This window comes from Sander lucioperca, chromosome 17, assembly GCF_008315115.2.
Source record: "Sander lucioperca isolate FBNREF2018 chromosome 17, SLUC_FBN_1.2, whole genome shotgun sequence".
In the NCBI taxonomy this organism is placed as follows: Eukaryota; Metazoa; Chordata; class Actinopteri; order Perciformes; family Percidae; genus Sander; species Sander lucioperca.
The window spans coordinates 17850620-17878301 of record NC_050189.1 but is presented as its reverse complement, the minus strand read 5'-3'; the positions used below and the strand labels follow the sequence as shown (position 1 = coordinate 17878301).

The 27682-nt window shown below is 40.5% G+C and overlaps 3 protein-coding genes and 1 long non-coding RNA gene across 7 annotated transcripts in view; 3 read left to right on the top strand and 1 right to left on the bottom strand.

Moving 5' to 3' along the window:
* Positions 1-27682, top strand: part of LOC116064565 — a 305191-nt gene that overhangs the window by 84026 nt on the left and 193483 nt on the right. Inside the window, exons 10-11 of the mRNA XM_035993884.1 lie at positions 22761-22856; positions 22970-23065. Of these exons, the coding sequence (XP_035849777.1) occupies positions 22761-22856; positions 22970-23065 (192 nt within the window). The remainder of the gene's footprint in view (positions 1-22760; positions 22857-22969; positions 23066-27682) is intronic.
* The window catches only part of LOC116064564 (hemicentin-2-like), a 173913-nt gene that overhangs the window by 58682 nt on the left and 87549 nt on the right, over positions 1-27682 (bottom strand). For all 3 annotated transcript variants that reach the window (XM_035993845.1, XM_035993847.1, XM_035993846.1), the window contains one exon: positions 9480-9827. In XM_035993845.1, the coding sequence (XP_035849738.1) occupies positions 9480-9827 (348 nt within the window). The remainder of the gene's footprint in view (positions 1-9479; positions 9828-27682) is intronic.
* Positions 14575-14920, top strand: LOC118493579. Its single transcript, XR_004895524.1, has 2 exons — positions 14575-14705; positions 14756-14920. It is a non-coding gene; the product is annotated as an uncharacterized LOC118493579 (long non-coding RNA).
* LOC118493560 (Fc receptor-like protein 5) lies at positions 18133-21226 on the top strand. Of its 2 annotated transcripts, none has more exons than XM_035993964.1 (3): positions 18133-18401; positions 18481-18744; positions 20968-21226. In XM_035993964.1, exons 1-3 carry the CDS (start codon positions 18149-18151, stop codon positions 21168-21170), a joined length of 720 nt encoding a protein of 239 aa, XP_035849857.1. In that variant the 5' UTR covers positions 18133-18148; the 3' UTR covers positions 21171-21226. The 2 variants fall into 2 exon arrangements, with proteins under 2 accessions (XP_035849857.1, XP_035849858.1); XM_035993965.1 differs by having other exon boundaries at positions 18481-18729; positions 20968-21223.

The window sequence follows — 27682 nt, the reverse complement described above, 5'->3', positions numbered from 1 at the left end:
TCACTGGGAAGTCTTTAACTTCAGGAAGTCTGCAGAAAGATCAGCTCCACCACTGGAGGGACAAATTTAAAAGACCCAGTGGACAGACAGAAACAGAACTGCATTAATGCATCAATATGTGAAAAGAGTTCATTTATATTTTACATACAGTTCAGTGAATCTGTTTCCTGTCAGATCAGCAGATTGTCTCCAAGTAAACATGTTTCTGTGTTTCTTGGATCAGTCCCAACAAGTTATTTTATCTGAATGCAAGACATGTCAGTCAAAGACACACCCATGAAGCTGAACTAATTCTAACAAGACAAATATATAAAACTAAAACACACACACACACACACACACACACACACACACACACACACACACACACACACATAATACAGTCTTCAGCTTCATAATAAAGATGATCTGAGAGCAGATTCCAACTGTACTGTACTGAATACCAGAGTAAGCCAATCAGAGGCAGAGTAAGGCGGGGCTTGCCTTCAATGCTTGTGAGTTCGAGATGAAAAACTTTGCCTCACTATTTGAAATTCCAATGATTCAGTCCTATTATCATGTTAAAGAGACAGGACAGAGAGGGAGTAGGAGATCATGCTGCTGCTGCTCAGAGACAGGACTAAGGTTACCGATGCCTGTTTCTGTCTGCAGATCCAACAAACAGCAGATACATGTGTGTTTATGACAATAAACTGATTTTATGTACAAAGACAAAGTCTGTAACTTTAGGGAAATCATAACTCCCATTTCATGACATGTATGGAAATAATCTTCATTAACAATATTTCATCAACAACATTCATCTCTGTGATTATAAACTAACAAGAGACTAACTGAGCTGCTAACTGCAGGAGGAGAAACCACGTGGCTGCTACACCACCCTACACAGAGGAAATGGGTGTTAGAACTGCTCTGACCAACCCCAGACCCCCCCCACCTTGTGTTGAGACTGGTCTGGTCTGCCACCTGGTGGTGTTCTGTCAGTACTGCATCTCCACTGTCCTCACAGGAAACACTCTCAATCACTGACCTTACACACACTCAATAATGAATCACTCTCTCTCTACCAGTCTGGTGTTGATGATTTGTCTCCAACAGCTCCACACTGAGCATGCTCAGTGAGCCAAACAAAACACTCCCACAATGCTGTGCAGCTGCAGAACATCATTTGTTCCTCAGTAACCACCTACATTTTTGTGTTCCTCATTGTAAAGTGTTACTCTCCAACTTCAGCCTCCTCTAGCATCAAAACTGTTGAAATGACTTAATAACTAATAAAATGCTTCAGTGTCTTCAGCAACATGGTGAACCTCAACTTCTTTCCAATGGTTCAGTCACTGCCTGTAACGTCAGCTCTCTATCACAGCTGGAGGTGGGAATGAGAGAACGTTGTAAAACTCTTTGGACGAAAGCTATGGCGAGTGGATAGTGTCATTCAAAGGATACCCAGGAGAAGGAGCAGGCTACCCTCCCCGTCTCCGCCAAACCGTGTGGATTTTTGAATTGATTTAATAGGGATTGCAGACAAGAGACCAGCGGCGACTAGGCGGCGAGTGCATGTTAGAAACATTTTCTGACGGCGACGTGGCAACGCCGTAAGTTAGAATTCCCATACAAATGTACGCCTACTAAAGACATCTGAACTAAGTACGTCACCTTACAAACGTGTGAAACACACTTCTTCACTATCTAAAGACGTCTGAACTATGTACGTCGTCAGTGTGACTATTCCCCTAACTTTGATAACTAGAGTACAATACATATATCGTTAAGATTCACATTTTGTTAGTGTTCTTTTGCTTACTATCTGGTACTTTTGTTACTCATGTGTGGCTAATATCATGCTCATAAAAAGTAATACAATGCTGAATGAACACTCGGAATGTCTCCATGGCAACAAGCGACAGAAGCCGCCAGCATTAGCTACCTTAGCTTAGCTGTCCGAACAATCTTAATTTTTAACTAAAATCATCAACTGTCTTATGCCTTAGGACCTTAACGAAGGTATAGTCACAAGATATATGATCAAAATCAGAAAAATAACAGCTTATAGCTGGGGGGCTTGCTAGCCTTAGTGACAGTTGCGTCCACTTGTTACCCAAAATGAATATCAATTCACTCAAAAAATACAAACAGATCAACTACTAAGGGTATTCTCCAAACGTTGAAACAAATATGAAGGTGCTTGAATGACATTTACCCATTACAGAATAAATAAGTCAGTGATTTGGCTGGTCTTACCTTTTCTGGGGTTATTGCCAACTAGATGAAGAACAGAGTGCCATCCCACACAGTGAGATCTTGGTGCCTTTGACTCAAATCAGATTTTGTTTTTAATTGGGGGTATCTGCAAGATACTTAAGAACTTACAGTATATTTAATATTTCTTTTATCAGGAACTGCTTTAATGGCCAAGTAAGTGTAAACACAAGGGAGTGTGAGTCTGACTTTGTGTTGCTTTCAACGCAGAAAGAGACATAACGTTACAGCTAAAAACAAAGACGAACAAGGCAACTTTAAACATGAACGTTTGACTACTACGTACAGATATAAGTTGTGTATAATGAAGTGTAAACATGCATACATATACACATACGTACATAAAGTTACATGTAAACAGATGTATGAACCTTAATAAACAGTAAGGCAACTAGTGTAAGTGATCCAGTAGATGGCGCCAATGTTCAATCAATGTTAGCTAGAGTTACAATGCATTCTTCCAACAGTGCATGTTAAGGAGGGTTCAGTTTTAGAGGTTCATCGCCATCGTCATGGGGCATCGGTCAGAATGCATAGGAAAAGCCACAGAGAAGTTCAGTCCATTCAATGAAGATTTATTCAACAAAAGGTGGTGAGGCAAATTATAATGGATAACATAACATAACAGAACAGGACAGACCAGACAGACACACGGGTTGGAGGATCTGGGAAGAAACAAATAGAAATTAGAACTTAAAGTCAATATTCTGACATGTTCATCATAAAGTAATTAGATAAATTAAAGCCGTCATTCAAATAGACACATTATCAAGAAATAAAGGTGCAAAGTAAAACTCATCTTACCAGCTGCCACCCCATGTGAAGGTGTAGAAAAGAGTGAGTGGGAAGGAGTGCAGTCTTTAAATAAGGAGTGACCAGGTGAACTCAATCAGGTAATTAGGGTGGAAACAAAAGCCAATCAGTTGTGAAGACAAGGGAGGAAAGGAAGTGAGGTACAGGAAGTGAGGAATCTTTAGTACAGTGCAGGTCACATAAACTGATGTCCTACAACTTAATTTATCGTATTATACTGTCAGTACTTTTAGAGCAACTTGTATAATGGATAAAGGGCCTGGAACATGTAAAGAATGAATTAAAATACATTTAAACCTATAGGCTATAACATAGGCTTACTGTATATTGACTGACTTGAATTCACTCAATAGCCTACATATGGGGGGGGGGGGCACATCTGGCGACGGCGCTTAGGTGTGGCGGCGTACTTATCAACTACGATGTACACTGGCGACGGTGTAGTCAATCCACACGTTAGAGTCACGCGACAGTCTCCTTCGGTAGGTTATCCGTGGCACTATCCACTCGCCATAGAGCATCATAACAGTTCAGGTGTTACACTCATTCACTCACACATAACAGTACTGACTGCTCAATAGATTTTGACTTGTTGCAGGTTTATATCAACAAAGAACAAGAATTACAGCATCACAGAGACAACGGACAAGTTTGTGAGATGCAGGGTACAGTACTGTAAAAATAGAGGTACAATGAGGAGGAAGAACAAAAAAATGCAAAGAGCAAAGCAGAGTAGTAATTTCTGATCAATTTTGAGCTACTATGATGTTTTAGTTCATCTAAAGACAGTGACGGAAAAATATGAAATTTGTTTTGAGATTAAAAATGTACTTCTCCCTGAGAACTATATGTTTTGAACAATGTGTTTTGTATTTCTTGGTGTATTGTTTACTGACTGCGTTATAGTGTATATCATTTTGATCACTTTGTTTTGAACACAGGTAAAACTGTTATGAGGCGAAGGTTTCATTTTGCGAGGAGTCCGAGGTTTTGTAAATAGTTCTTGAAGATGAGGTTTTGTGTTTAATGTTTTAAGAATACGGTGCAAGGTTTCAGAAAATTGTGTTTTAGCAACTGAGAAAAAGCTGTAATAAAGAAAGATGCAGATCATGTGCCAAGGCTTTGAGAAGAAAGAAAGCATGATGTAATGCAGTCAGACAGCCAGCAGGAGGCAGCTTTCACTCTGTTCTCCAGAGGAGCATTTCACTGGGAAGGCTTTCATTTACGGGAAGTTTGCAGAATAATCAGCTCCACCACTGGAGGGACGAAAGGCCCAGTGGACAGACAGAAACAGAACTGCATTAATGCATCAATATGTGAAAATAGTTCCTTTATATGTTACATACAGTTGAGTGCAGTTTTCTATCAGATCAGCAGTTTGTCTGCAACTAAACATGTTTCTGTGTTTCATGGATCAGTTCCAACAAGTTATTCTGTCTGAATGCTAAACATGTCACGTCATATTTAGATTCTTCTGACAAAGACACAACCATGACGCTGAACTGAGTTTCAACAACAAGACAAATATGTTAAACTAAAACACACACATTCAGACAAACAGATTTAAAGAAATAAAGATGATCTGAGAGCTGATTCCAACTGTTTTATCCAAATGGTCCACAGAGAGAGAAGAGGAGACTGAAGTCATGAAGAGGATGACTACATGCTTTAATTTGAAGATTATGACTAAAGTGAGGCAGCAGAGTGAGTTACTGGGTGTAGATTGTTTTTAAATTCTTTAGAGGTCAGAATCAGACTTCAAATATGTGAAAGCACATACAAAGACTCTGATTCACACACACAGAACACTTTACAGGAATACATTTTGGTTCCTTCTTCCTTGGTTTGGTTTCCCAGGATGGTGAAGGAATGTCCCGCCCCACTCGGCCTCTGATTGGCTAGTACTTGTTGGCTTTCTTGGTTGGATTGGTTAGATTTAGGCATGAGGAGTGAGATTGGTTAGGGTTAGGGTGAGAATACCAGGGTTAGCCAATCAGAGGCAGAGTAAGGCGGGATATGTCTTCACCAAAATGTGTTTACACGAAGATAAAGAATCAGACATAAAGCTGAACACAAAGAGATCAACAGAAACATTTAACTATTATGAACCAAATATAGCTGCATATATATAACACATATAAAAAGTAATAATGCCCATCAAACAAGTCAAAGTGTTTATGTAGCTTAACAAGAGAATAAATAGTGTGACGGTGCAGAGAGGAAAGAGTTAATAAAGTAGACTGAGGTCAGTCAGTGGTCTGTGTGTGTGTTTGTGTCTGATCAGTAAAGATGGCTGCTGCTTCCTCTGCTGCTCTATCTGAACTATTACTGCCTCACCTTCTTTATAGTCAGTTCTTCTTTAAACTGCAGAATGACTTTCAGTAAAAACCCCTGAACTTAAACACTATCAGTTTTGTTTTCTGTTAATCATTCCAGTGAGATTACGTATGAAACTTGTTTTTACAGTTCAGTGTTGTGGAACTTGGCTCGCAGCCATGATGACAGCCATGTTTGTGATTGTTTGTTTTCCTAAACAAGCCACTACCTGTTTCAACTACTATTCTCAGCAGCGTTGCTGTCACCACGCAACAAGAATTCATAACAGAAACAGAAAGCTTTCTGCAAAACCCCCTGAAAAGCCAGACAGAGCTAATCTGTTATTAATATAATTTATTAAGTACTGTTATGTACACATGCCATGTGCTACTTCTTACTCAGAGGGAAATACTCTGTACTTTTTACTTCATGTATGACATTGTAATGAACAACACTTATTTTTAACAACCAAATCAATATTCAAAACAACAACACTATATTAGTGTTATATTATTATTAATATAACTGAATAAACAAAACTAAGAAGACATGCAGCCGCCGTCCTGGCCCTGCCTGGTTTACACATTCTCACTCCTAACTCGTCAAATACTTGATGCTTGGTCAGGACCCCTTGGCGTCTCTTTCTAACACGATATTATGGAGCAGCAAAGGAATCAGGCCTAGTTCCATACCGTGCAACAACACAAAATCACCTGTTTCTGTCCTGGGTGAAAAAGGCAGCGTGTACTCAACAATAAATACATTTACCGCTGGTGTCATGCAACAGTTTAATCGGCACACGCTTCTCTCTACTGAGCCGAGATACAAAAACCTCTGTGATAACTGGCTCGAAACATCTACACAGAACAGCCTTTGTCCCAAACCTGTAGAACACGGGACAGCGATGAGTAACAGGCTGCATGTTAACAGCTGCTGTGTTCGTTTTGATGAAGAACAAACGCAGCTGATCTCATTGATAATTGACCAGGACATGAATAACTAAGAACGTATAGAAGTCTTTCTCGGTTGCTCATTGTCTCCATCCTCTTCTGGAAATGTAGCAGTAGAACATTTTATGTTAGTAGTGATGACTAATGCTGCTGCTGGGGAAATACCACTATGTATTATGGGAGACATAAATGAGAGAATCATAGCCATAACATCTGCTTCTGGGGATCATATTTAGTGTTGAGTTCAGTTAAACATCTGACAGAAACAGTCAGATATTTAACTGAACTGTAAATGTAGTTGTTTGCTGTGAAACTTCAACAGTCTGTTCAGACATACTGTATGATAACAGAGCACATCCTGACTTAGAGTGAGAGGACGGGGGAGGTGCAAAGTTCAATGTGTTTTCAACCATTTCAAAACACGCACTCCACCCACTAAATATGGCGCCATTCAGATTAAATCTCTTCTGTCGGCTATAGGAGTCAGTTCAAAAAAGGTTGAATATTCAGTTTTATTGACTTTAATTTTCTTCTGTTTGAGAGGCAGGATGTGTTCAAAAGTCAACAAAACCTTAAATAAAGGTTTATGGATATGAGCATTGTTTTATAATAGATATAAAGAGAGACAAATCAGACTTCACTTTGACCTTTCCTGTTATAAAAAGAGACGTTGTCCTGGGCCAGGTTCAACTATTTTTAACAACTGATTGTGAACTTGGCCCAGGTATACATTCTCTTTGTGTGGTTTTTCATGGCCGGTTGCCTGGAACACAGGTGTGTTGTGTGGTTGGTCCGGTTGAGCGGCATCAGACTGGCATTAACAGCTCAGGTATCTGGTAAACAACTGCTGGGAAATTACCTCAGTACATTTCCTCAAGTACTGTACTTAAGGTACTTTACTCGACTATTTCTACATGATGTTACTTCATACTGCACCACATTCATCTGATGCTGTAGTTACTCCGCAGAATAACATTTTACAGGATTAAACAAGCCAACAGCACGGTGTTCGTCTGTACACTTACAAAGTTATCAATGCTTCGGTTTACATGTAGGGACCCTCATTATGCTATGCCGTTGAAGTGTGGTGCTATTTTGAGCCTTGTTAGAGGTATAGAAATAGCGATTTCTTTTTACTTTACCCTCTGCCCCGACTACTAGCTTTATAAGCTAATCAGCGGTTTGCGCGATCTTGTTTCAAGCTAGAGACACATTCGATTAGCATGAAAAGATATCCCAGAGAACGGTCGACTCGGTAATCATGTGTTATTAACCCCTAGGTTCATTTTGCGCCGGAATTGTCCTTTAAAGAGGAAAATGAGAGACTCCAGCTGACAAACAGAAAGACACACAGAGGACTTGGACTGTGTTTCTCCTGCTGCGGTTACCCTGGGATTCAGGCGTGGTGTTTCTAGATCAACAGTACATAGATAGATAGATAGATAGATAGATAGATAGATAGATAGATAGATAGATAGATAGATAGATAGAGGGACATTTTAGTGAATCTATCAACAGGTTCAACAGCTTCACTTCTACAGAAACTAAACTTACTGCACCCAAAGCTTCATCACATTCTATATCAGGTCTACCAGAGGGGGGCAAAACATCACCAGATTGTTTTCTAAAGGATAGTTGGGAGAGCTGAGCAACCTTTAAGCTGGGTTTATGTTTCTTATGGTCAGCGCGCGCGGTCGCCATTAAAAGTCTGGTTGTTTATACTGATTGGTGTCAAAGGTAGAGCAGCTCTGAGAACTGAATTCTTCTCTTACAGTCTATAGTATCGCGTCTGCGTCTTTACAAAACCTTGCAGACTCTCCGTGCAGTCGCCCAGGCCGCAGTTGGGATATATCGACAACCGCATCTCCCCGACAGCGCTGACTGCAAGAAGCATGAAACAAGTTAGAGTGTGTTTGTGAAATCCTGGACATGTTGGACAAAGGTGTCTTCAGCTGACACCAGAGACCCTCCATCAGATTCAGATCTTAGTCTCTCAGGATCACATCCTTCCCCCAGTCTCTGCTCCTCCTCTACACAGTTAACATATTCATATATTAATATAACACACACACACACACAATATGAGGTTGGATATTTGGAGCAGCTTTATATGTGTTCAAAGAATAAAAAAACACACAACAATGAATATATAAAAGTAACAACCTGAGGATCCAAAATGTAGAAAAATAAAGTATTAAAATAAGACTAAAACAATTTAAAGCGCATTAAGGTATCTGAATGTTAAAACTGAGTTATCAACTTCCTTCATGTCTCTGATCATTATTATTTCATCCATTGATTCATATTAAATAATTATCAACTGATTTCAAAGATCATCACTTTTGTATAGTTCACATTTCATAACATATCCTTTCACAAACATCATGTAAATCTACTTTGTAGATAATAAATACAGTTTGTCTTATTTTCTGACGGATTTGTCCTCTATGTTCCCCTGAGATATTCTGAGCTGCATCAAATGATTTATAATAACAAATACAATGTTAATGTAATTATTAATTGGAAATATATAATTCTAAGCAGCCACCCTGAACCATTAAATGGCTGAGCAGAAAATAAAAATCCAAAATAAACACCATATAAAATGTGCAATTAACCTGATCAACACACAGATGACAGGTTGAAGACCTCTTTATACCTGGTTATAAGATATTTGCGTGAGATTTCCCCTTTTCTGTTCTACATATCTCTGCCTCTGCTGGATTATTTTCATCCCTGTGGGGACAAAATGTATCTCCCCCCTCAAAGTTATCATCTACAGTACTTCACCAATAGACCATATATCATATACCTAAAAAAGAAGTATTTTAAATGTCTTAAAGTGTCATTCGGTGCTGACCGTAAAGTTTAGGCACCAAACAAGTCGTTTAGCCTTTCGTCCTTATGTCTTTTATATGTCAGGACACCAACCACTGCAGCAGCTACAAGAACCAGAACACCTGCTGCCAGTCCACGGTATCGGCCTCCAGGAGAGGAGTTTCCATCCTCGGAACCTGAAGTTAAAAAAACTTATGAGTTAGTAAATGTCTGGATAGTGGAGCAGTCTTCATCCTCTCTGATGTTAGAAACTGCAGCTACAACCTGATACTCAGAAAAACTCACTGAGAGAGACTCACTCACCTGGCTCTGTAACCTGCAGACGGATGGTTCTGATTGGATCAGAGTCAATGATGGATCTCTTTTTACGTCTGGAATCAGCTGACCCAACTCGACACTCGTATGTTCCGTTGTCGGTGCTGCTCACATTCTTCAGAATTAAAGACGCGTCTCCGCCCTTCAGCTCTTTGCCAGACAGGTCCACCCTGCCCTTATAGGATGGATTGTGGATGATTGTATCTGTTTCTTTATCGCTGTAAAAGAGGATGCACTCATCTCTGCTCCACTCTACAACGCTGATAGAGGGTTCAACAGCCTGACATGGCAGAATGGCATCCTGTCCAGGGTGCACTGTTACCACAGGTAGGTCTGAAAAACAATAATAAACTACTATTAATAATAAAAACTAATGTTATGTCAACAGTTCTCTACAGGTGTGTCCCTGCAGAAGGTCTCTGTAGAGTCTCACCTGATGGAGACGTTCACTGATCTGTCACAACTGCAGAGATATCACAGGACTTTATTACCACAGGTCAACTCTTTAGAAGACTGGGATGGGATTAAATGGAGCCATTCACGCAGCCAATCAGAGCCGTGGAAACATGTTGGCCGATAATCTTATAGATAGGAGTCAGACCGATGTGTCACAATCTAACTCTATATAATATATCAGTATAAATCTGTTTCTAATGGGACATTTTAGTATGTCTGCAAATTTGCTTAAAATGAATTAATTTGAATCGGAAGTTAATATGACTTAGGAAATTTATATTTTAGCCCATGAGAGAACGAGAGAAACAGAGTGAAAGAGATATTTACACATCAAGCAACAAGCTGTTGTTGAGACACATGAAGCTGATCAATTTCTAACCAGCTCAAGTCTAAGCATGTCATTGTTTGCTATGATCAGATCCCTTTAACAGTTACGGTCTGTAAAACAGCAACAACAGGTTTCCTGATGCAGGAAATGTTGCTGGTGTTTGAGCACAGGTTGAACTGTTGCCTCTACTGACTTCAGATAGCCTGGTTGACACCAGATCCTTCTCAGTTGTAACTGAGAAGGATCTGGGAAGGTTCATTCACAGCCCATTTCCAAAGGGGGCGTCACCAATGGACACTGCTCAAATGCCTCTGGGCGCAATTGGATAGACCTAAAACCAATCAGAGCGATGAAGGAGATGCGCTATCATCATTGTGTAAAGCCCGCCTCAACGGTTGTGATTGGTGCCTCAATTTAGAAAAATTAGAAATGGGCTTGAATGGGCTCTTGGCCAGACAAACTTGCTGAGCAAATCTCAAATTTTCCACAAATTCATCAGGGTTTTCCCAGGCTATATTACTAGTTTCCTGACTTCAGCACCACAGTGATTTCTTCCTGTTTAATCCAGCCAATCACAACACTGCACAGCTCAATGCACATCACACCCCCCCGGCCCCCACCCCAGCTATTTCCCTCTCTCTCTCTCTCTCTCTGTCCCACCTTTATTTAGGCGACAAACCTTTGTCTAAACAGCGGAGTTGGTCAAACAGTCTGAAACAGCACGAACACTCTCTTATATTATTATATATTATTATAACGTTGAATAAAACCCTTGTAAATAACAAAGCCAATACTGTTTAATACATTTAAACATGCTAAATACATAAAAGTCTAACTTTTAACTACAGTTCATAAATTATTCACAGTTTCATAAATCCAGTCTCATTATCAAAAGAAACTGAAATGTATTGTAAATATAAATCCATAAATTTATCCATTTTACACACATTTACAGTTTCTCTTAACAAGATGACATCATTCTTTGGGACAGGTCAGAAATAAAGTCTACATGTATCCTTTCACAATAAAAGCAGATATTTACCAGAAGCTGCTTCAGACAGAAGGAACAACAGGAACATTAATATAGTCATGCGAGCTTTGCCGGTATTTTTCTCCATTGCCCTCCTTTGATCTGCACTTTAGTTGTTGCGTACCATAAGGTCTGAGGATCGGGTAGAATGATAGCTGTTAGAGAGAGTAGATACCGCACGGTCTGAGGATCGGTGCAGAATGATACCTGTTTGAGAAACTGGATACCGTACGGTCTGAGGATTTATATCTGTGTGAGTGGGTGGATCTACATGACATATTCTGTTGGAGGTGCAGCCCTTTCTTTTGAATTTTGAACACACATTCTCTGGAAACTACTATCAGATAACAGATAAACAATTAGAAAACAGTAAAAACCAACTAAAACAGTCCATCACATCACATTATCGACATTCAAGTCTTCGAACCATCTGGATAAAAACATATAAATACTTTTAGGAATTCACAAGTCTCCTTGCCTTTTTAAAGTCACAAAAAATATTTTTTAATACAATATAGAAAACACAATAGCTTTATGTCTGTGTGAGTGGGAGTATCTCCACAGCACTCTACTGCGCAGCACTGTCTGTTAAAGCCCCTGACACACCAACCTGACGGCCAACCGTCGGCAGAAAAGGCAGTCGGACTGATAGGTCTCCCCGAGGTCCAAAAAGTGTCTCGGAACACACCGAAGCGACGCCGACTTGAGCGTTCGTCTGCGCATGCGCGAGACGTAATACGTCTCCATAACAGCAGGCGGCACTAATCTGTATTGTCACCCAAAAAATTATGGAAATGACGAACATGTCACGTGGGTCTGGCTTTTCCCGAATTTCAAATCTGACCATAATGGCGGCTCGTTCGGAATATTATCTCGTAGAATATTATCTCGTATTTTACGAAAATAGTTCACGGAAACGTGTTTCTGAAAACATTTTAAGCTAGAAATAGGCCGTGCAGTTGCTGAATCTGTCTGTTTTTTTCTGATCGACAAAGGTCAGTTTTAAAGATTTTCGTCAAATTTTGAGAGGCGTTCGTCACGCACATCACGCTCGTCACCGGTAAGTGTTTTAACACAAGTGCACTGATTTGCTAGTCAAGGGCTAGCACTCCACCAATCAGATTGGTCATTGAGTCCGACTGCCCACCGGCCGATTTGACTTGTTGAATCGGCCATCTTAATAACGCTGTTACCGTTACTGCCAAAAAATGCGGCGTTTTACTATAATTGAAGCTGTTTTTTTCATCAGACCAACTAGATCTGAACCGAGAGGTAAAAGACTTTTTTTTACTGTTCTTCCTCAGATAATGGGCAGTGCACGACACAAGCGCATAAATGCTGACGATTGGCTGAGGTTGAGTAAATTTTCATGGTAAGCCAATCAGACGTAGAGTTGGGCGGGTGTCCGAAAGCACGCATAGTCAGACACACAACGAACAACACAAGCGAGTCAGTCAATGAGAGACTGGTATGGCAAGCCCAAATAATCCAAAATTAGCCTTCTCTAAGTGGAAGCACGCATAGTCGGACATGTATACGTTGTTTCTGTTAATAATGTATTGTATTAAGTGTCCATTTCATTATAATATTCAGATTTATCATAAATAATTGAACATACACATGTATTTTAAGTTCCGTTAAAGAGGGCTCGAGGTGGGGTCATATTTGAGCATTTAAAAATGTACTTGAAAATAACGCAATAGTTACTTTCTGAAGTAGTTACTTTTATAATTTGTAACTGATTAACTCATTTAGTTACTTGTTGGAAGAAGTAACTAGTAACTGTAACTAATTACTTTTAAAAGTAACTTGTCCAACACTGATTATAATGGACGCGCTTCTGTGTGTGTGTGTGTGTGTGTGTGTGTGTGTGTGTGTGTTTATCTGCTGCAGACATGTGGCGCTGCGTCTGTGCTCTTGCCGTAGGTTGGGTTTTTCACCTCCAATGTAGAGCAGCGTTCAGCCGCTTCCCTAAACTTTGTCTCATCCAGAGACCCTGGCGGGGATCTCTGTGTCAGTCAGACGGTGTGGATGAGATACTGCCATATAACAACGTAATGCACAGCAGACTATAGGGCAGGTGGATTTAATCTTGAATTATTGTGACTTTATTCTCGTAATATTATGACTTGTATCTCAAAATAAGATGGGATGAGTTACATTTCGAATGTGCACACAGTTATGAACATGAGCAGAAATACACAGATTTTATGTCAGTTAGCCTAATAGCTGGTTTGATTTGCATTGAGAGATGATTTTATGGAAAGTACCCCATGCCAATCTCTAGGTATGGTGAAGGGTATGTGATGATGTGGGTCTATTTTAATTCCAAAGGCCAAGGGAACTTTATCAGGATGCATAGTATCCTGGATCCATGAAATAACTGGCCTCTATGGGAATTTAACATAGGGGTGTACTGACTTTTGAGGAAGAACATTTATTTATTTACGATACATTATTCATTCACAAAGAAAATTGGTGTCCTTAAAGATTGGATTTTTCCTTATTTTTTTAATTAAGGCATTAAGATCAATTTCCAAAAGATGATTTTTTTTATTCCTTTTTAGTCAACTTTAGCATGGGTGTCCTAATTTTTTCACATGGCTGTAACATTAAATGAGAAAAGTTGATCTACAGGAGAATACATATTAGAAAAATACAGAATGCCACAGAGCCTTCCTTCATTTAATTCCATTATGTTTTTATACTTTTAATTGTCCTGTGTTTTCCTTTACATAAACAAAGACATTTCCAGCATGACTTGATGCAGAAAAAGTTAGAAATAGGTGCATGAAAATTCACCAGAATGCAGAAAATGAAGTTTTTAATGCTCAAACCCCCAGACCCCCCCACATTACATGCCTCCCCACATATCATGAACTAAATCCTATGCCTTTGGGTTGAATGGCCAGCTGGGATTAGGTCAAATGTTAGTGCCATGTCACCAGGTCCTGAAAGCTGGCACCTGTTGGGCCACTAATGCAATTCTCAAACCTCTGTGCTACCAACCACCCATGTTGCCCACCTATTTTTTCTACCAGCCCACCCTAATATAGCAGGCTAGAACCGGCCCAGGCAAAGCTCTCGATCTACCAGTCAGTTTTCGTTCCTACCCTCACCTATGGTCATGAAGGCTGGGTCATGACCGAAAGAACGAGATCCAGGGTACAAGCGGCCAAAATGGGTTTCCTCAGGAGAGTGGCTGGCGTCTCCCTTAGAGATAGGGTGAGAAGCTCAGTCATCCGTGAGGAACTTGGAGTAGAGCCGCTGCTCCTTTGCGTCGAAGAAGCCAGTTGAGGTGGTTCGGGCATCTAGTAAGAATGCCCCCTGGGCGCCTCCCTAGGGAGCTGTTCCAGGCACGTCTAGCTGGGAGGAGGCCTCAGGGAAGACCCAGGACTAGGTGGAGGGACGTCCAGCTGGGAGGAGGTCTCGGGGAAGACCCAGGACTAGGTGGAGGGATTATATCTCCAACCTGGCCTGGGAACGCCTAGGGATCCCCCAGTCGGAGCTGGTTAATGTGGCTCGAGAAAGGAAAGTTTGGGGTCCCTTGCTGGAGCTGCTGTCCACGCGACCCGACCCCGGATAAGCGGACGAAGATGGATGGATGGATGGATGGATGGATGGATGGAGAACCGGCTCTGGCGTGAACAGACATGAATCTCTCTACAGTCCATGTGGCCCTCTGCTGGACTCATAGTGTTCCTGTTCACCTCCAGGCTCTTTCTTCCAACCAGCTGTCTACAGATGGCAGATAAACATACAAACCAAATTTGGAGCCAGTGACAAATTTATTTATATTGACCCCTCTACAGTAAGCCTACAGTCTCTGAGGCTACATCTACACTACTATGTTTTCATTTTCAAGGAACATTTTGAAACCAAATCGTTCTCCATCCACAAAAGAGTTTTATCTCCAGCAGCAAAAGTTATCCCTAATCTTGTCTGTCGTTACTCTGCCGTTGTAAATCATGGATGTAGGGTATATTTTGAAAATACAGAAACTACTTTGGAGGAAGAACAACAATGGTGAAAAGTTAGAGCAGGGATTTATTATTATCATTATCTTGGAGCGATGACGAGGTGGAACTGTTACTGAAAGGTCTGGAAGCTACCTAACCGAAAAGACTGATTTTCGGTTAGGTAGACTGATGACTGATGTGCTAGTTTCCAAAAGTCTCCGTTTGTGCTCATCCAGACTACATAGCAACCCTGGAGTTTTCAAACCAAAACGGGGACGGTGTTAAAGTTTTAGGGGCTCGGAAATGTCAAAATGGTGGACTCAAGGCGGAAATGTAGCTAAAGATATTTGTTTTAAACCAAAACGTAGCAGTCCAGATGTACCCTCAGAGTGGTAGCGTGCCTATATTCCCACAGCCCTAAGTTCCCACATTTCTAAGATTTTTTTTCACAACTAGGCCCTATGTGCCTACAGTTCCCACATTTCTAAGATTTTTTTTCCAAAATTAGGCCCTATGTTCGCCTAATCCCTAACCCTAACCCTTGAAGGGAAATGTAGAAACACAAGACCTAATTTTGAAAATGTTGTAGAAATGTGGGAACATAGGGCTGTGGGAACATAGGACCTCATTTTCAGTGAAAAAATGTTTTCTTAGAAATATGGGAACATAGGGCTATGGGACCATTGGGCTGTGGGACCATTGGGCTGTGGGACCATTGGGCTGTGGGACCATTGGGCTGTGGGAACATGGGGCTGACCCCCCTCAGAGTAGCTTGTCTCTGCCCTATGTTCCCACATTTCTAGGACATTTTCAAAATTAGGTCTTGTGTTCCTACAATTATTGTGTTCATTTTGAGGTGTGATGTTCTAAAGGCCATCAGTTTTCCATTACGCTGTATTACGTGATGAACAAATATAAAAAAAACTATTTCCTGCAAACTGCTTGTCAGAAAACCTCATCAGTGACACACAAACAGGAAGGAGGTGGGTTTTACTCATTGTGTTTGGTAAGACGTTAATGATCTCAGATGATCAACATTTCAAATGGAGGAATCATCTCTACTGCTGCTGCTGGGTAAGTTCAACTTAATGTGCGTTTGTCTCCAAAGATTAGTTCTAAACAGTTGTAAGACATGGAAAACATATCTGCTGTTTTGAGAGCAGCAGTGAGTTTAAGCGTGAATGATGTATGCAAAGACTGAGTTTAGCCACACAAGGACAAGAGATCATATACAGCTCAAACAAGACTTCATTAATCCCTACTTGGTAATATAGCAGCAAAGAGCACACAAAAACACTATTACAAACTTGATAAAGATCTATCTATCTATCTATCTATCTATCTATCTATCTATCTATCTATCTATCATATGTTCACATGCTCTACCAGCTGAGCTACCCATGCACTTAAATTTATATATTTTTATTAAATAAATAGTCTAATATCAATGGGTAATTGTTTTTCGGTGCACTATAACCAGAGTTGTTCTGTTTCTGTCTTGTTGCATATCAAACTAACCTGAGGTTAATTTCTCTTCAGTTCTGACCTCAGTGTTGAGCGGCACAACAAACCAAGGTCAGTAAACTCCTTCACGTTTGATCGAAAAGACAGTGGTTGAGGAGGGAAAGTTTAGAAATACAATAAAACACTAAATGCAGTTGAAGTACATGATGCACTGGCTGCCAGAGAAGGAACAAAAAAACTTGATTTAGGCTTAAGCCTACCCAAGTCTACATTACCCTCTGCCCCTGGTTATTTAATTGTAGAAAGTTATGTGTCATCAAGCGGTTTCCATCCTTGAGGCAGTCTAAGACAGCAGCCAGGCTACTCAGATCGTTGGGTCGCAGGGGCAGGTACTGTATATCTGTGTGTCATCAGCATAGCAATGAAAAGAAACATTAAGCCACTTGATAATTTGGCCGAGTGGAAGCATATAGAGAAGACAATTGAACCTAAAACGGAACCCGGTACACTAAAGACTATTTGAGTTGTAGAGGAGTTTCTGCCTATGGTGACCACGAAGGTTCTGTTAAAAAGGTAAGAATTAAACCAACCAATTATAGCATCTTACATTATGAATGAGGATAGTGATAGTGAGGTGCCTACTACACCTGCATTTCTAGTAGAGATGAAACAGAGTAAACGTTTTACTGCCTCTCTTCAGTCACTCTCTAGCCACACATAGTGTGCTTGCGGGCACTTGTTGAGCCTCCGTCTAAAACTCTGCCATTTCCACCAGCTGACAGTTTGTATAATGGAAATAAAATGCATTTTGGATCATTTTCTTTCTAAAGTTTAAAGCTGACTTTACCAGCTGACTTCTCTATTGGCTGTTGAAACAGGAGACGTCTCTTACGTTGTAAAACCAGCCTCTGGAGACTCGACCATGTTACAATGGACAGAGCGGACTCAAACGCAAGGCTCAAAACGTAAACAGATTTATTGACCAACAAACTCGAACATAGAATGGCGAGGAACTCAGGAGCCAAAACCAGGATAGCCAGCGATTCAAAAGCCAAACCTAGGATGGCGAGGGACTCGGGGGCAAAACCTAGGATGGCGAGGGACTCAGGTGCAGAAACTAGGATGGCAAGGGACTGGGGAGTGGGGAATAGGATGGCGAGGGAGCTCAGGTGAGCGTGGGGAAACCGGGGCAGAAGATCTGAGGAGGAGACACTGGAGTAGGGAAACTTTTCCTACAACGTTCTAAAACGGTTTAATCTCGTCACTTTGAGAGGCCAATTCGAAAAAATGCAGAAATAGCAAATCATAGATGATTCAGCAGTGAACAGACTCATAAACAGACAGACTATGAGGAATGTGGACAAAATGCAAAATATCTATAACTGCTTTTTCTGTCCTCCTCCCTCCAGCTTCTCTGACTATGAGTCCCAGCAGCTCTCAGATTTTTCAAAGACAGTCTGTCTCTCTGAGCTGTGAGGAGGACGACAGCTCTGCTGGATGGACTCTGAGGAGAAACACGAGTGATGAAACCAGGACTCAGTGTGGAGGTGGCTGGGGAAGACCTGCTGGATCGTCCTGTAACATCAGGCCCATGTTCACATGGTACAGTGGAGTTTACTGGTGTGAGTCCAGAGAGGGAGCAACCAGTAACAGCATCAACATCACTGTCACTGGTAAGATCAGACTGTGGAGTCAGTATTGATGAAGCTGTGTGTGAATGGATGACATGCTGTAGTTTGTCTCTGTGTTGAGGTGGACCAGTGATCCTGCAGAGTCCTGTCCTCCCTGTGATGGAGGGAGAAGACCTCACTCTGCACTGTGAAACAAAGAAGTCCTCCAACCTCACAGCTGATTTCTATAAAGATGGCTCCCCCATATGGAGAGGGCCTAAAGGTCAATGGACCATGACCATCTACCATGTTTCCAGGTCTGATGAAGGCCTCTACAAGTGCAGGTTCAGCAGTGTTGGAGAGTCTCCATCCAGCTGGGTCTCTGTCACAGGTGAGGAGGTTAAAGGTTGTTCTTCAACTTAGGGTGCTTTCACAATTAGAGATCAGTAGACTCAGTTCGGGGGTATAATGTTTGATTTGATTGGGTTTGTGTTCACACAGCACTTTTTCAAAAGCACCAAACATTGACTTTGAGATTATGATGATGTGTAGTTATAATAAATGATGAATTTGAAAGTTATCATACCTTAAATCAGATAGAAGTCCGTAAATTGTGTGCAAGGTTTAAACTGTACACTTGTGAATGTCATTTTTTAAGCTAATTTTCCTATTGACAACAACACTGTCGTCTTGTCAACATGATACAAGTCTTCCGTGATCACTCACACCCCCCGCCCCCCTCCTCCACACAGCTGCTAGTAGCTATGGAGGATACGGAGGATTAAAAAACATGATGGACATATATATATATATATATATATATATATATATATATATATATGAATGAAGAGTCCATGTTTTTTTAATCCTCCGTATCCTCCTTAGCTATATATATACTCACACTTAAATATATATATATATACTTACACTTAAATATATATATATATATATATATATATATATATATATATATATATATATATATATATATATACATTAGTGCTGTCAGTTAAACGCGTTATTAGCGGCGTTAACGCAAACCCATTTTAATGGCGTCAATTTTTTTATTGCAAGATTAACGTTCTTTTTGGCCTAGCAAGCTTTGTAGTTTTTTTCACATGCTGTTGCAACAACTAGTAATGTTAGAAAAACTACAACACCACCGAAGACACTTGTTTGGGATGGCGAGCCGGCCAAAGAGTAGTAGGGTAACGTTACGTTTTGAGCGGATGGCGAGTGCGAGATGCCGAAATGGATGCCAATAAGATTCTGAATGGAAAGTTTACTTTTAAAAAGTTGCCAAATGGTTCCATTGACAAGACCACAGTGATCTGTGTGTTTTGTCGTTGTGAACTGAGCTATCATCGCAGCACGTCCAGTCTGACATACCACTTACGGCCAAGCACACAGCTGATGCCAATTCTCCGTCCCCTCGTCAAAGCCAGGCGACAAAAGCACAAAGCAAGCCGATCCACTTTTCCATGTTGATAAGAGCATTAAAAATAGAAAAAATAATGGGACAAAAAGAAATCAAGGGACATTTAGAATAGATAAAAATATGCGATTAATTGCGATTAATTGTGACTTAACGATGACATTAATGTGATTAATCGCGATTAAATATTTTAATCATTTGACAGCACTAATATATATATATAAAATAAATAGACAAAATAAAGAGAATAAATAGATCTAATATCAATGGGTAATTGTTTTGCTGTGCACTATAACCAGAGTTGTTCTGTTTCCGTCTTGTTGCATATCAAACTAACCTGAGGTTAATTTCTCTTCAGTTCTGACCTCAGTGTTGAGCACCACAACAAACCAAGGTCAGTAAACTCCTTCACATTTAATTCAAAAGACAGAGTTTGAGGAGGGAAAGTTTATAACTACAATAAAACACTAAATGCAGTTGAAGTACATGATGCACGGTTTTAGAACAGTGGACACACTGTTGGCATTTCCACATGATACAAGCCTTCCATTATCGCCCCCCCCCTCCTCCATGCAGTTGCTAGTATCCAAGGAGGACACGGAGGATTTTCAGACTTCAGAAGAGGTAATTATCTTCACTTGAGTTTCAGCGAGGGAAAGTCACCGGACGCCACAATCTTCTGAACATCTCAACAACAACAAAAAGTTACACACTAACTAACTTTTTGATATTAATGAACGTCCGTTACATTCAAGCCGTTGCCAAATGAGTTGCTACAAAGCTAATTAAGACTATCAGCTCCACACAACTTTCTCTGCATTTCTCAGTATGACTATGTTCAGAAGATTGGTGTCTTCCGGCAACCTTCGTGTGCAGAAACTTGAGTGAAGATAATTACCGCTTCTGAAGAGTCCATCATGTTTTTTTAATCCTCCGTGTCCTCCTTGGCTACTAACAACTGTGTGGGGGAGGGGTGGGGGCGCGTGCGCAATCACAGAAGGCTTGTATCATGTGGACATACTGACAGTTTTGTTGTCATTACTTAGAATTCTTCATGGGGCGGCAGAAACTACGCACTGTAGCTTTAAGTATCTAATGCTTCACATAAAAAAATTGGAATAGTGAAATGGCCGAACATGTTATCTTCTTATTTTTATTTCTGTGCTTTTAATTATATTATTTTGTTCATTTTAGAGAAACCCCCAACTACAAGTCCTCCTTCATTTCCCTCTAGTCCTGATTCTTCCCCAACTCCCTCCGAGTTGTGGTCCGTTTCAGTCGGTGTTCAGATTAGGCGGGTTCTACTGGTTCGACTGTTTCTTCCGGTTGGGATTGTCCTACTGGTTGTGCTGGTTCTACTGGTGAGAAAATGCATCCGTAGGAAACCTAAAGGTTAGACACGGACGCCAGAACAACATAAATTATGCAACAGTTAACATTTAAAAATCACATTTTACTGTTATGTTCTAATAATATTTCAGAATTGGAGCGAAGCGTGTCAAATTAGTTGAAATCTTCAACTCTAATTACAAACTGTTTCTTTAGGTCAAACATCTGTCTTTTTTCTCATTAATTACTTTCATGTTGTTAATAAAAGATCAATTTAATATGCTCTGGAGCTTTTCATCATCACATAATCATCCTCATGTTCCATATTTAAGCAGGTCTCTTTAATAATTAAATTGATTGAAATTTATGTTAACTTTGGTTTATTTCAGCTGAAGTACAATCTGGAGATGATGACGTCACATACACTGATGTCACAATATCACATAACCTGCAACAGCCAATCAGACAGAGCAGAGGTAAAGATGTTTTCATTGATTTTCAGAAGACTCTTAGGTATATTTTAATGTCTTGAGAGGACGTTTTGGGAATAGACCATTTTATAAAATTAGGATATTTTCAAAAGTAAATCACTGTTTTTAGTTCACAACAGTCACAGTGTAAGGTCTATTTTAGTAGATAATATCGTGTGTTGTGCTTTGCTTGAGAGTCTGGGTGTTTTGTACCCTGTGGTTAAACAGCTCTAACAGCTCTTACAGTTCTGTGGTCGTCCAGTTTCCTGTTTCTCATAGCAACCCTTTAGCTGAGTGTGGGTCTGCACAGGCTTCACTGCAGGACTGTTAATAAAACAAAGATGATATACATTATAAATGTGCAGATTTACATATCTCTGTACGTTCTGATCACATAAAATAACTTCTTAAAGGAGGGAAATGTTGTACCATTTTACTCAAACTGTTATTGATCAGTTTATTTAATGTGAATAGTAAAATGCCTTCTTTCTTTTCTATGTTATAACCAACAAGTGCAGTTAAAGTTGTCAGCACCAGAGTCCAACAAAAATTTCCCCAGTGGACAATGAATTATAATGGAATTGAACATTTTACATCTAACTATAAGTCAAGCACTTCTCTGCATGTGCAGTACAGCAGCGTAGGCTACATCCCTTGACAGCAAATTGGTTGCGGGTTACAGTTCTGCTACCAACAGAGAGCCTCTGTACAGCAGCGGGGCAGATTTAAAACAGAAACTAGCGACGAATAGCAACTTTCTGTTGAAGAGAGACGTGCCCTCCTGTCTAGAAAAAGTGAGGACTTTGTCTCTTGCGGCCGCCACAGTCACATCTCTCTGTCCCCTCAGACTGTCACTGAGGAGCAGCAGCAAACCTACAGGCGCTTCATGTAGTGGTTAACCCCGCCCCTGTTTTATTGTTACTTGGTTACCAAGCATTGCTCTCCCTTGGAAAAAAGAACCTAAGCCTACCACGTACATTATTTATTTTCATTTTAAGAGTTCCTAGACTCTACAAAATTAGGTGGCGTTGTCGGACAACATTTTATCTTTAATTTCCGCCACTCACTCTAGCAGCAACCTGTATCAACACTTTAATGTATCAACTATTAAGTCCTTTTGTAATACTCGGAAAATAAATATTATAGATCGTAGTAAAAGTTAAATAATCAATGTAATTTCTCTTCCAGAGAGTGATCCTGCTACAATCTACTCCGGAGTGAGAACAGAAGACGTCTGTTACGGAGAAATAGTGATCAAAGACAAGAAATCAAACAGGAAGAGAGGTACAGCTGCTCTTCTATGTCTCCATCAACTATTAAGTCCTTTTGTAATACTCGGAAAATAAATATTATAGATCGTAGTAAAAGTTAAATAATCAATGTAATTTCTCTTCCAGAGAGTGATCCTGCTGCAATCTACTCCGGAGTGAGAACAGAAGACGTCTGTTACGGACAAATAGTGATCAAAGACAAGAAACCAAACAGGAAGAGAGGTACGGCTGCTCTCCTATGTCTCCATCTCTAGAAACATCCGTTAGAGGACACAGAAGAATTCAGCTGCTCATTATAGTTTTAATCTATCACGTTAACCTGTCAAAATATTCCCTCTTTCATTCCTTCAATCACCTTCTTGAAAAGGTCGACGTAGCTGTGTTTCTTCTTTTCTTTTGCTGTGCATCTCTTGATGACGGAGTCCATCTCTAATGGACTTCGGCAGGATGCTGCGGACAGTTCTGGCATCGCCATCTTTCATTATTCCTGATAATGGACACCTTGTACGGCATTAACCTTTACTTAATTAAAACCATTTATTTGCAAGACATTCATTTCATTCTGTTGAATAATTCCGTTCATGTTTAGCAACTTACAGTTAATGTAGGTCACTGGGTGTCCCCCCCCCCAACCATTGTTCCCGAGGCCAACAAACATGTCCCTGAAGTCTAGTGTACTCTGGCCTGGCTCAGTGCATAAGGCCTTCTGAAGGGTGATAAATGCCTCCTCTGCGTCGGCGCTCCAGACAACATGATGTGGCTCTTTTCTGTCATCTTGTGTAGAGGGGCTTCATGGAACGCAAAGTGAGAGAGAGAGAGATAAAACACTGATGATATATTATTTGGGTCTAATGGGGTTGTTCACACTGCCCGCAATTCATGCAAATTCGGCAATACTTTGAGATACATTCACTGTTGGTTTTGAGTCTGAACATGAGAGTTATTGACAAGCAGTAACATAAAATAACACCAAAATAATGCTTTAGAAGAAAACAGCCTTTAAAAATCCAACAAAGAATAGGAATGTACTGTATATCCTGTCTCAAAGTTAAGATTTAAGTTTGGATTCAGACTCAGCAGAACAAGGATACTTTGGTTTCTGCGTCTCAAACTGACCTTTAATACAACTAATAATTGCATACAACAGTTTTTTTCCACTCTGCATGTAAAACCACAGCAGCAACTTCCTCCTGTTGATTGCAGTGAACTGATCTGACGCTGGTGACGTTTCTCATTACATTCTCTGCTCTAGAGATGTTTATCTGTGTACCATGTGGTAAAAAGATTAGCTTTATGGTCGTCCAGTTTCCTGTGTCAGAAAAAAATGCCTTACACATGTTGCAGTAGCAACACAGCAGCAGTGGTATCAGTACAGTGCAGTAATGTAATCTGTATTTTATTTGATTTTCCAGAGAGAGATGCAGTCTCTCACTGCTGTCTCCTCAACAGTGAGCCAGGCAGAAGACATAATTTACGGACAAATAGTGATCAAATCAAACAGGAGCAGGGGTACAACTGCTTTTTATTTCTAATCTTCAAACTGAGCCAGTCTTTATGCTAAGCTAAGCTAACTACGTCTAGCTCTGTACCAAACACACAAAGTGAGACTCATTTCAATGTTGTGTTGTCACTCTCAGAAAGAGAATAAGAGGATTTCCTAAAAAATGTGGTAGTATAATGAACTATTCCTATTTTTTTTGTCCTCATTCCGAAAAAGACTGAGTAAGCTGTTTACATGGCTAATAAACCCGTAAATGGACATTTACACACTGGTGGCTGAGGCTGCCATACAAGATGACAAGTGCTCAGAAAACAATATTTTAGTTTTTTATCTAAACGTATGAAGGGAGCCAAACAAATAACTGTTGAGAAATGCTGTATGTCTGCTGATGAAGTTTGTCTCAGATAGTTTCTCATTTAATTGGAACTGTTTGTGTTCAGAGTCTCCAGCAGAGCCAGAGGTCCTCTACTCCTCACTGAGGAAGACCTGAACACCATCACACCAGTCCAACCAGTGGAGTCCAGCCAGCCAATCACTGGTCCCCAGAGACCATCACACCTCGCTACATTCATCTGTTTGACTTCCTATCTGTAAATGTTAAAGGTAAATGAAATTCATGCAGCTACAAAAAGACAAATAACTCAACTCAATTTAGAGCATGTTGCATTCTTTATGTGTTTCGTTAAATAAAACCATAGATTTGTTCCTCTAAAAGTTTCATACGTTGCACAACAACCAACAAATATCTACTGAACAGAGTGTAATGATAATAACTATCTACTGATATTTAGATTGTATTTATGAGTTTGATCAATAAACTCGTGTGGTTCTGTGGGTTTCACATCTCTGACAGATGGAACATTTGTTCTGGTTGTGGCTAACACTTCTCTTCAGCGCAGATAACAAAGAACAGAGAACAAACACACCGTAGAATATAAACAGCTGCGGTTGGAAACTTTTATACGAATCACAAACAGCTTCAGCGCAGAGCGTCTAAGGTTTGATTTTGTGGTGGTCCATTTTTTTTAAAGAATCAGAAAAGGGTTTATTGCCACAATAAGTACACTTAACAAACAAACAAACATAAAAAACATGCATACAAAATAAACACTCAATACATAAAAACAATACAAAATTGCTGTTGCATAACAAAAAAAGAGGCTGAATGGGTTGAGTGCAGCATTTGCAAAGAATATATTATATGTGCAATCAAAGTTAATGCAAAGTGTAGTGAATAGGGTGGGGGACGGGGGTGGGGTTTAGAGTCAGTGGGGGGTCCGGGCCTTGTTGGTGAGGCTGACTGCAGAAGGGAAGAAACTGTTTTTATGGCGTGAGGTTTTGGTCCTGATGGACCGCAGCCTCCTGCCAGAGGGGACTGGTTCAAACAGTTTGTGTCCGGGCTGAGATGGATCGGCTACAATCTCTCCTGCCCGCCTCAGAGACGCTGACAGAGTTCCTGGAGGGACGGCAGATTGCAGCCAATCACCTTCTCAGCAGAGCGAATGATGTGCTGCAGTCTGCTCTTGTCCTTAGCAGAGGCAGCAGCCTACCAGATGGTGATGTTGCAGGTAAGGATGGACATAATGATGGCAGTGCAGAAGTGCATCAACACAGTCTTTGACAGGTGGCACTTACTTCTCCAGCTGTCACTGGAAGTACTGTGTGTGTCTCTCGCAACTTCATTGCAACAAAAATACAGAAGACATTGCAAATTTTATCGCAATTGTTTTACAAAAGCTCCAATAGACGGAGCTGGGACAGCGCCCCCATCAAATTTCCAGAAATATAAATGTATACAAAAATGATATAAAAATGAAATAAAAATAAAAAACTAAATAAAATAGTTTACTCATACGATGTGCCGGCTGGTAGTAAGAGCCTCGGCATTTGATAAAAACTGGCTTTAATCGGTTAACTATTTTCTATGTTTCAATATGTTTCCTGTGGTTTTATGGGTAGGGACGCTGGCTAAATGGGTGTCTATGTGAGTCCTTAAACTTTCGGCCATCATGTGACCTGAAGCTGGTCTCTAATTTTCTAAAATTGGTTTCTTAAAGGTTCTCCTCCGGGCGCAGGTCGCTGCGTCCCTGGCGAATTAGAATTGGATACATGTTATTTTATCCAATCTGATTGGTTCTCGACACCTGTCATTCAACTTTACGCTACTCGCGCAGGCGATACCGTCATTCCGCCAAAAAATTGCAAGCTGAGAAATCACAGAGTGACCCAGATCACTTTCTTAGAGAAAATGGCAGCAGTTTAATCACATTCTGTCATTGATTTACAAAAAAAACCTTTCACAAGATTCGCTGGAAGAACAAAAGATGATAAAGGATTTCGGAGCGGACCAACCCAATTTACAAATCCAGCAGCAGGCTGAGGCTAGCGACGGAGGGCGACAGGAGGAGCTACAAACGGAGTTGGCTGGCTGGATGTGATGTTAGCAATGCCTTTTTTTTGCTTTCCCTGTCTTTTATTTCAAAATGTCAGCACTTGTTTGTGGACAACAACAGGGGGAGGGGTCAGAAGAAACATCTCTCTGAAAAATGCAAATGTCATAAAAGTAGTCGCAGCCATCTTGATAATAGCATGAAGCTAACGTGTTTTGGCAGAGTTAGCATTGCTGTAACAACTAGATGAAGGCTACAGGATTGGCATTAGAAGGCACAACAAAGAGGTCACAAAAAATCATCTGCCAGGCATATGATGGGGCCAGCGTGATGAGGGGTGCCACTTCAGGTGTTCAGAGGAAAATACAAGATGTGTACCCAAATGCGCACTACATCCACTGCTACGCACATCAGCTCAACCTAATAATGGAACAGGCCACCTCTCACATATCAAAGGTGAGAATTTATTCATCTAACATTGGTGGATTTTTTGCCAGCTTTTTTTCCAAGTCACCCGGTAAAGTGGTTGCCCATAGACTGCCAAGATCCAGCAACGTCAGATGGAACTTTCATAGCCGTGAGGACAGAGAGGATCTCATTTGCAGTTTTGAGAGCATACAAGACTTTGACCGCCAATACTGTCAGGTATCATGTCTGAAGGAAAGGAGAGCAAAATGTAACTTCAAGTAGTTAACATGCTTTTTGGTAGTGGGTGGGAGGATATAGTTAAAAAAAAAAACTCAGTCACTACAATCAGAGTCACTCTCTTCTTATGTTTGTAACTTGAATGTTGTATCATATTGTCTTGCTCTTCTTAAATACAAAATACATAGTTGTTTAAATAAAGTAGTGCTGGTTGTTTTGCCCAGTTTCAAAGTACTGCTTTGTATTTATTATATTATTATCACCAGCCGCCACTGGCAGGGAGGATGGTGTTGAAGACGTAGG

Coding starts and splice junctions, on each gene's coding strand:
- LOC118493560 (XM_035993964.1), top strand. CDS start 18,149: ATGAGTCCCAGCAGCTCTCAGATTTTTCAAAGACAGTCTGTCTCTCTG. Junction 18,402..18,480: donor CATCAACATCACTGTCACTG/GTAAGATCAGAC, acceptor CTCTGTGTTGAG/GTGGACCAGTGATCCTGCAG. Junction 18,745..20,967: donor CACAGGTGAGGAGGTTAAAG/GTTGTTCTTCAA, acceptor TGTTCATTTTAG/AGAAACCCCCAACTACAAGT.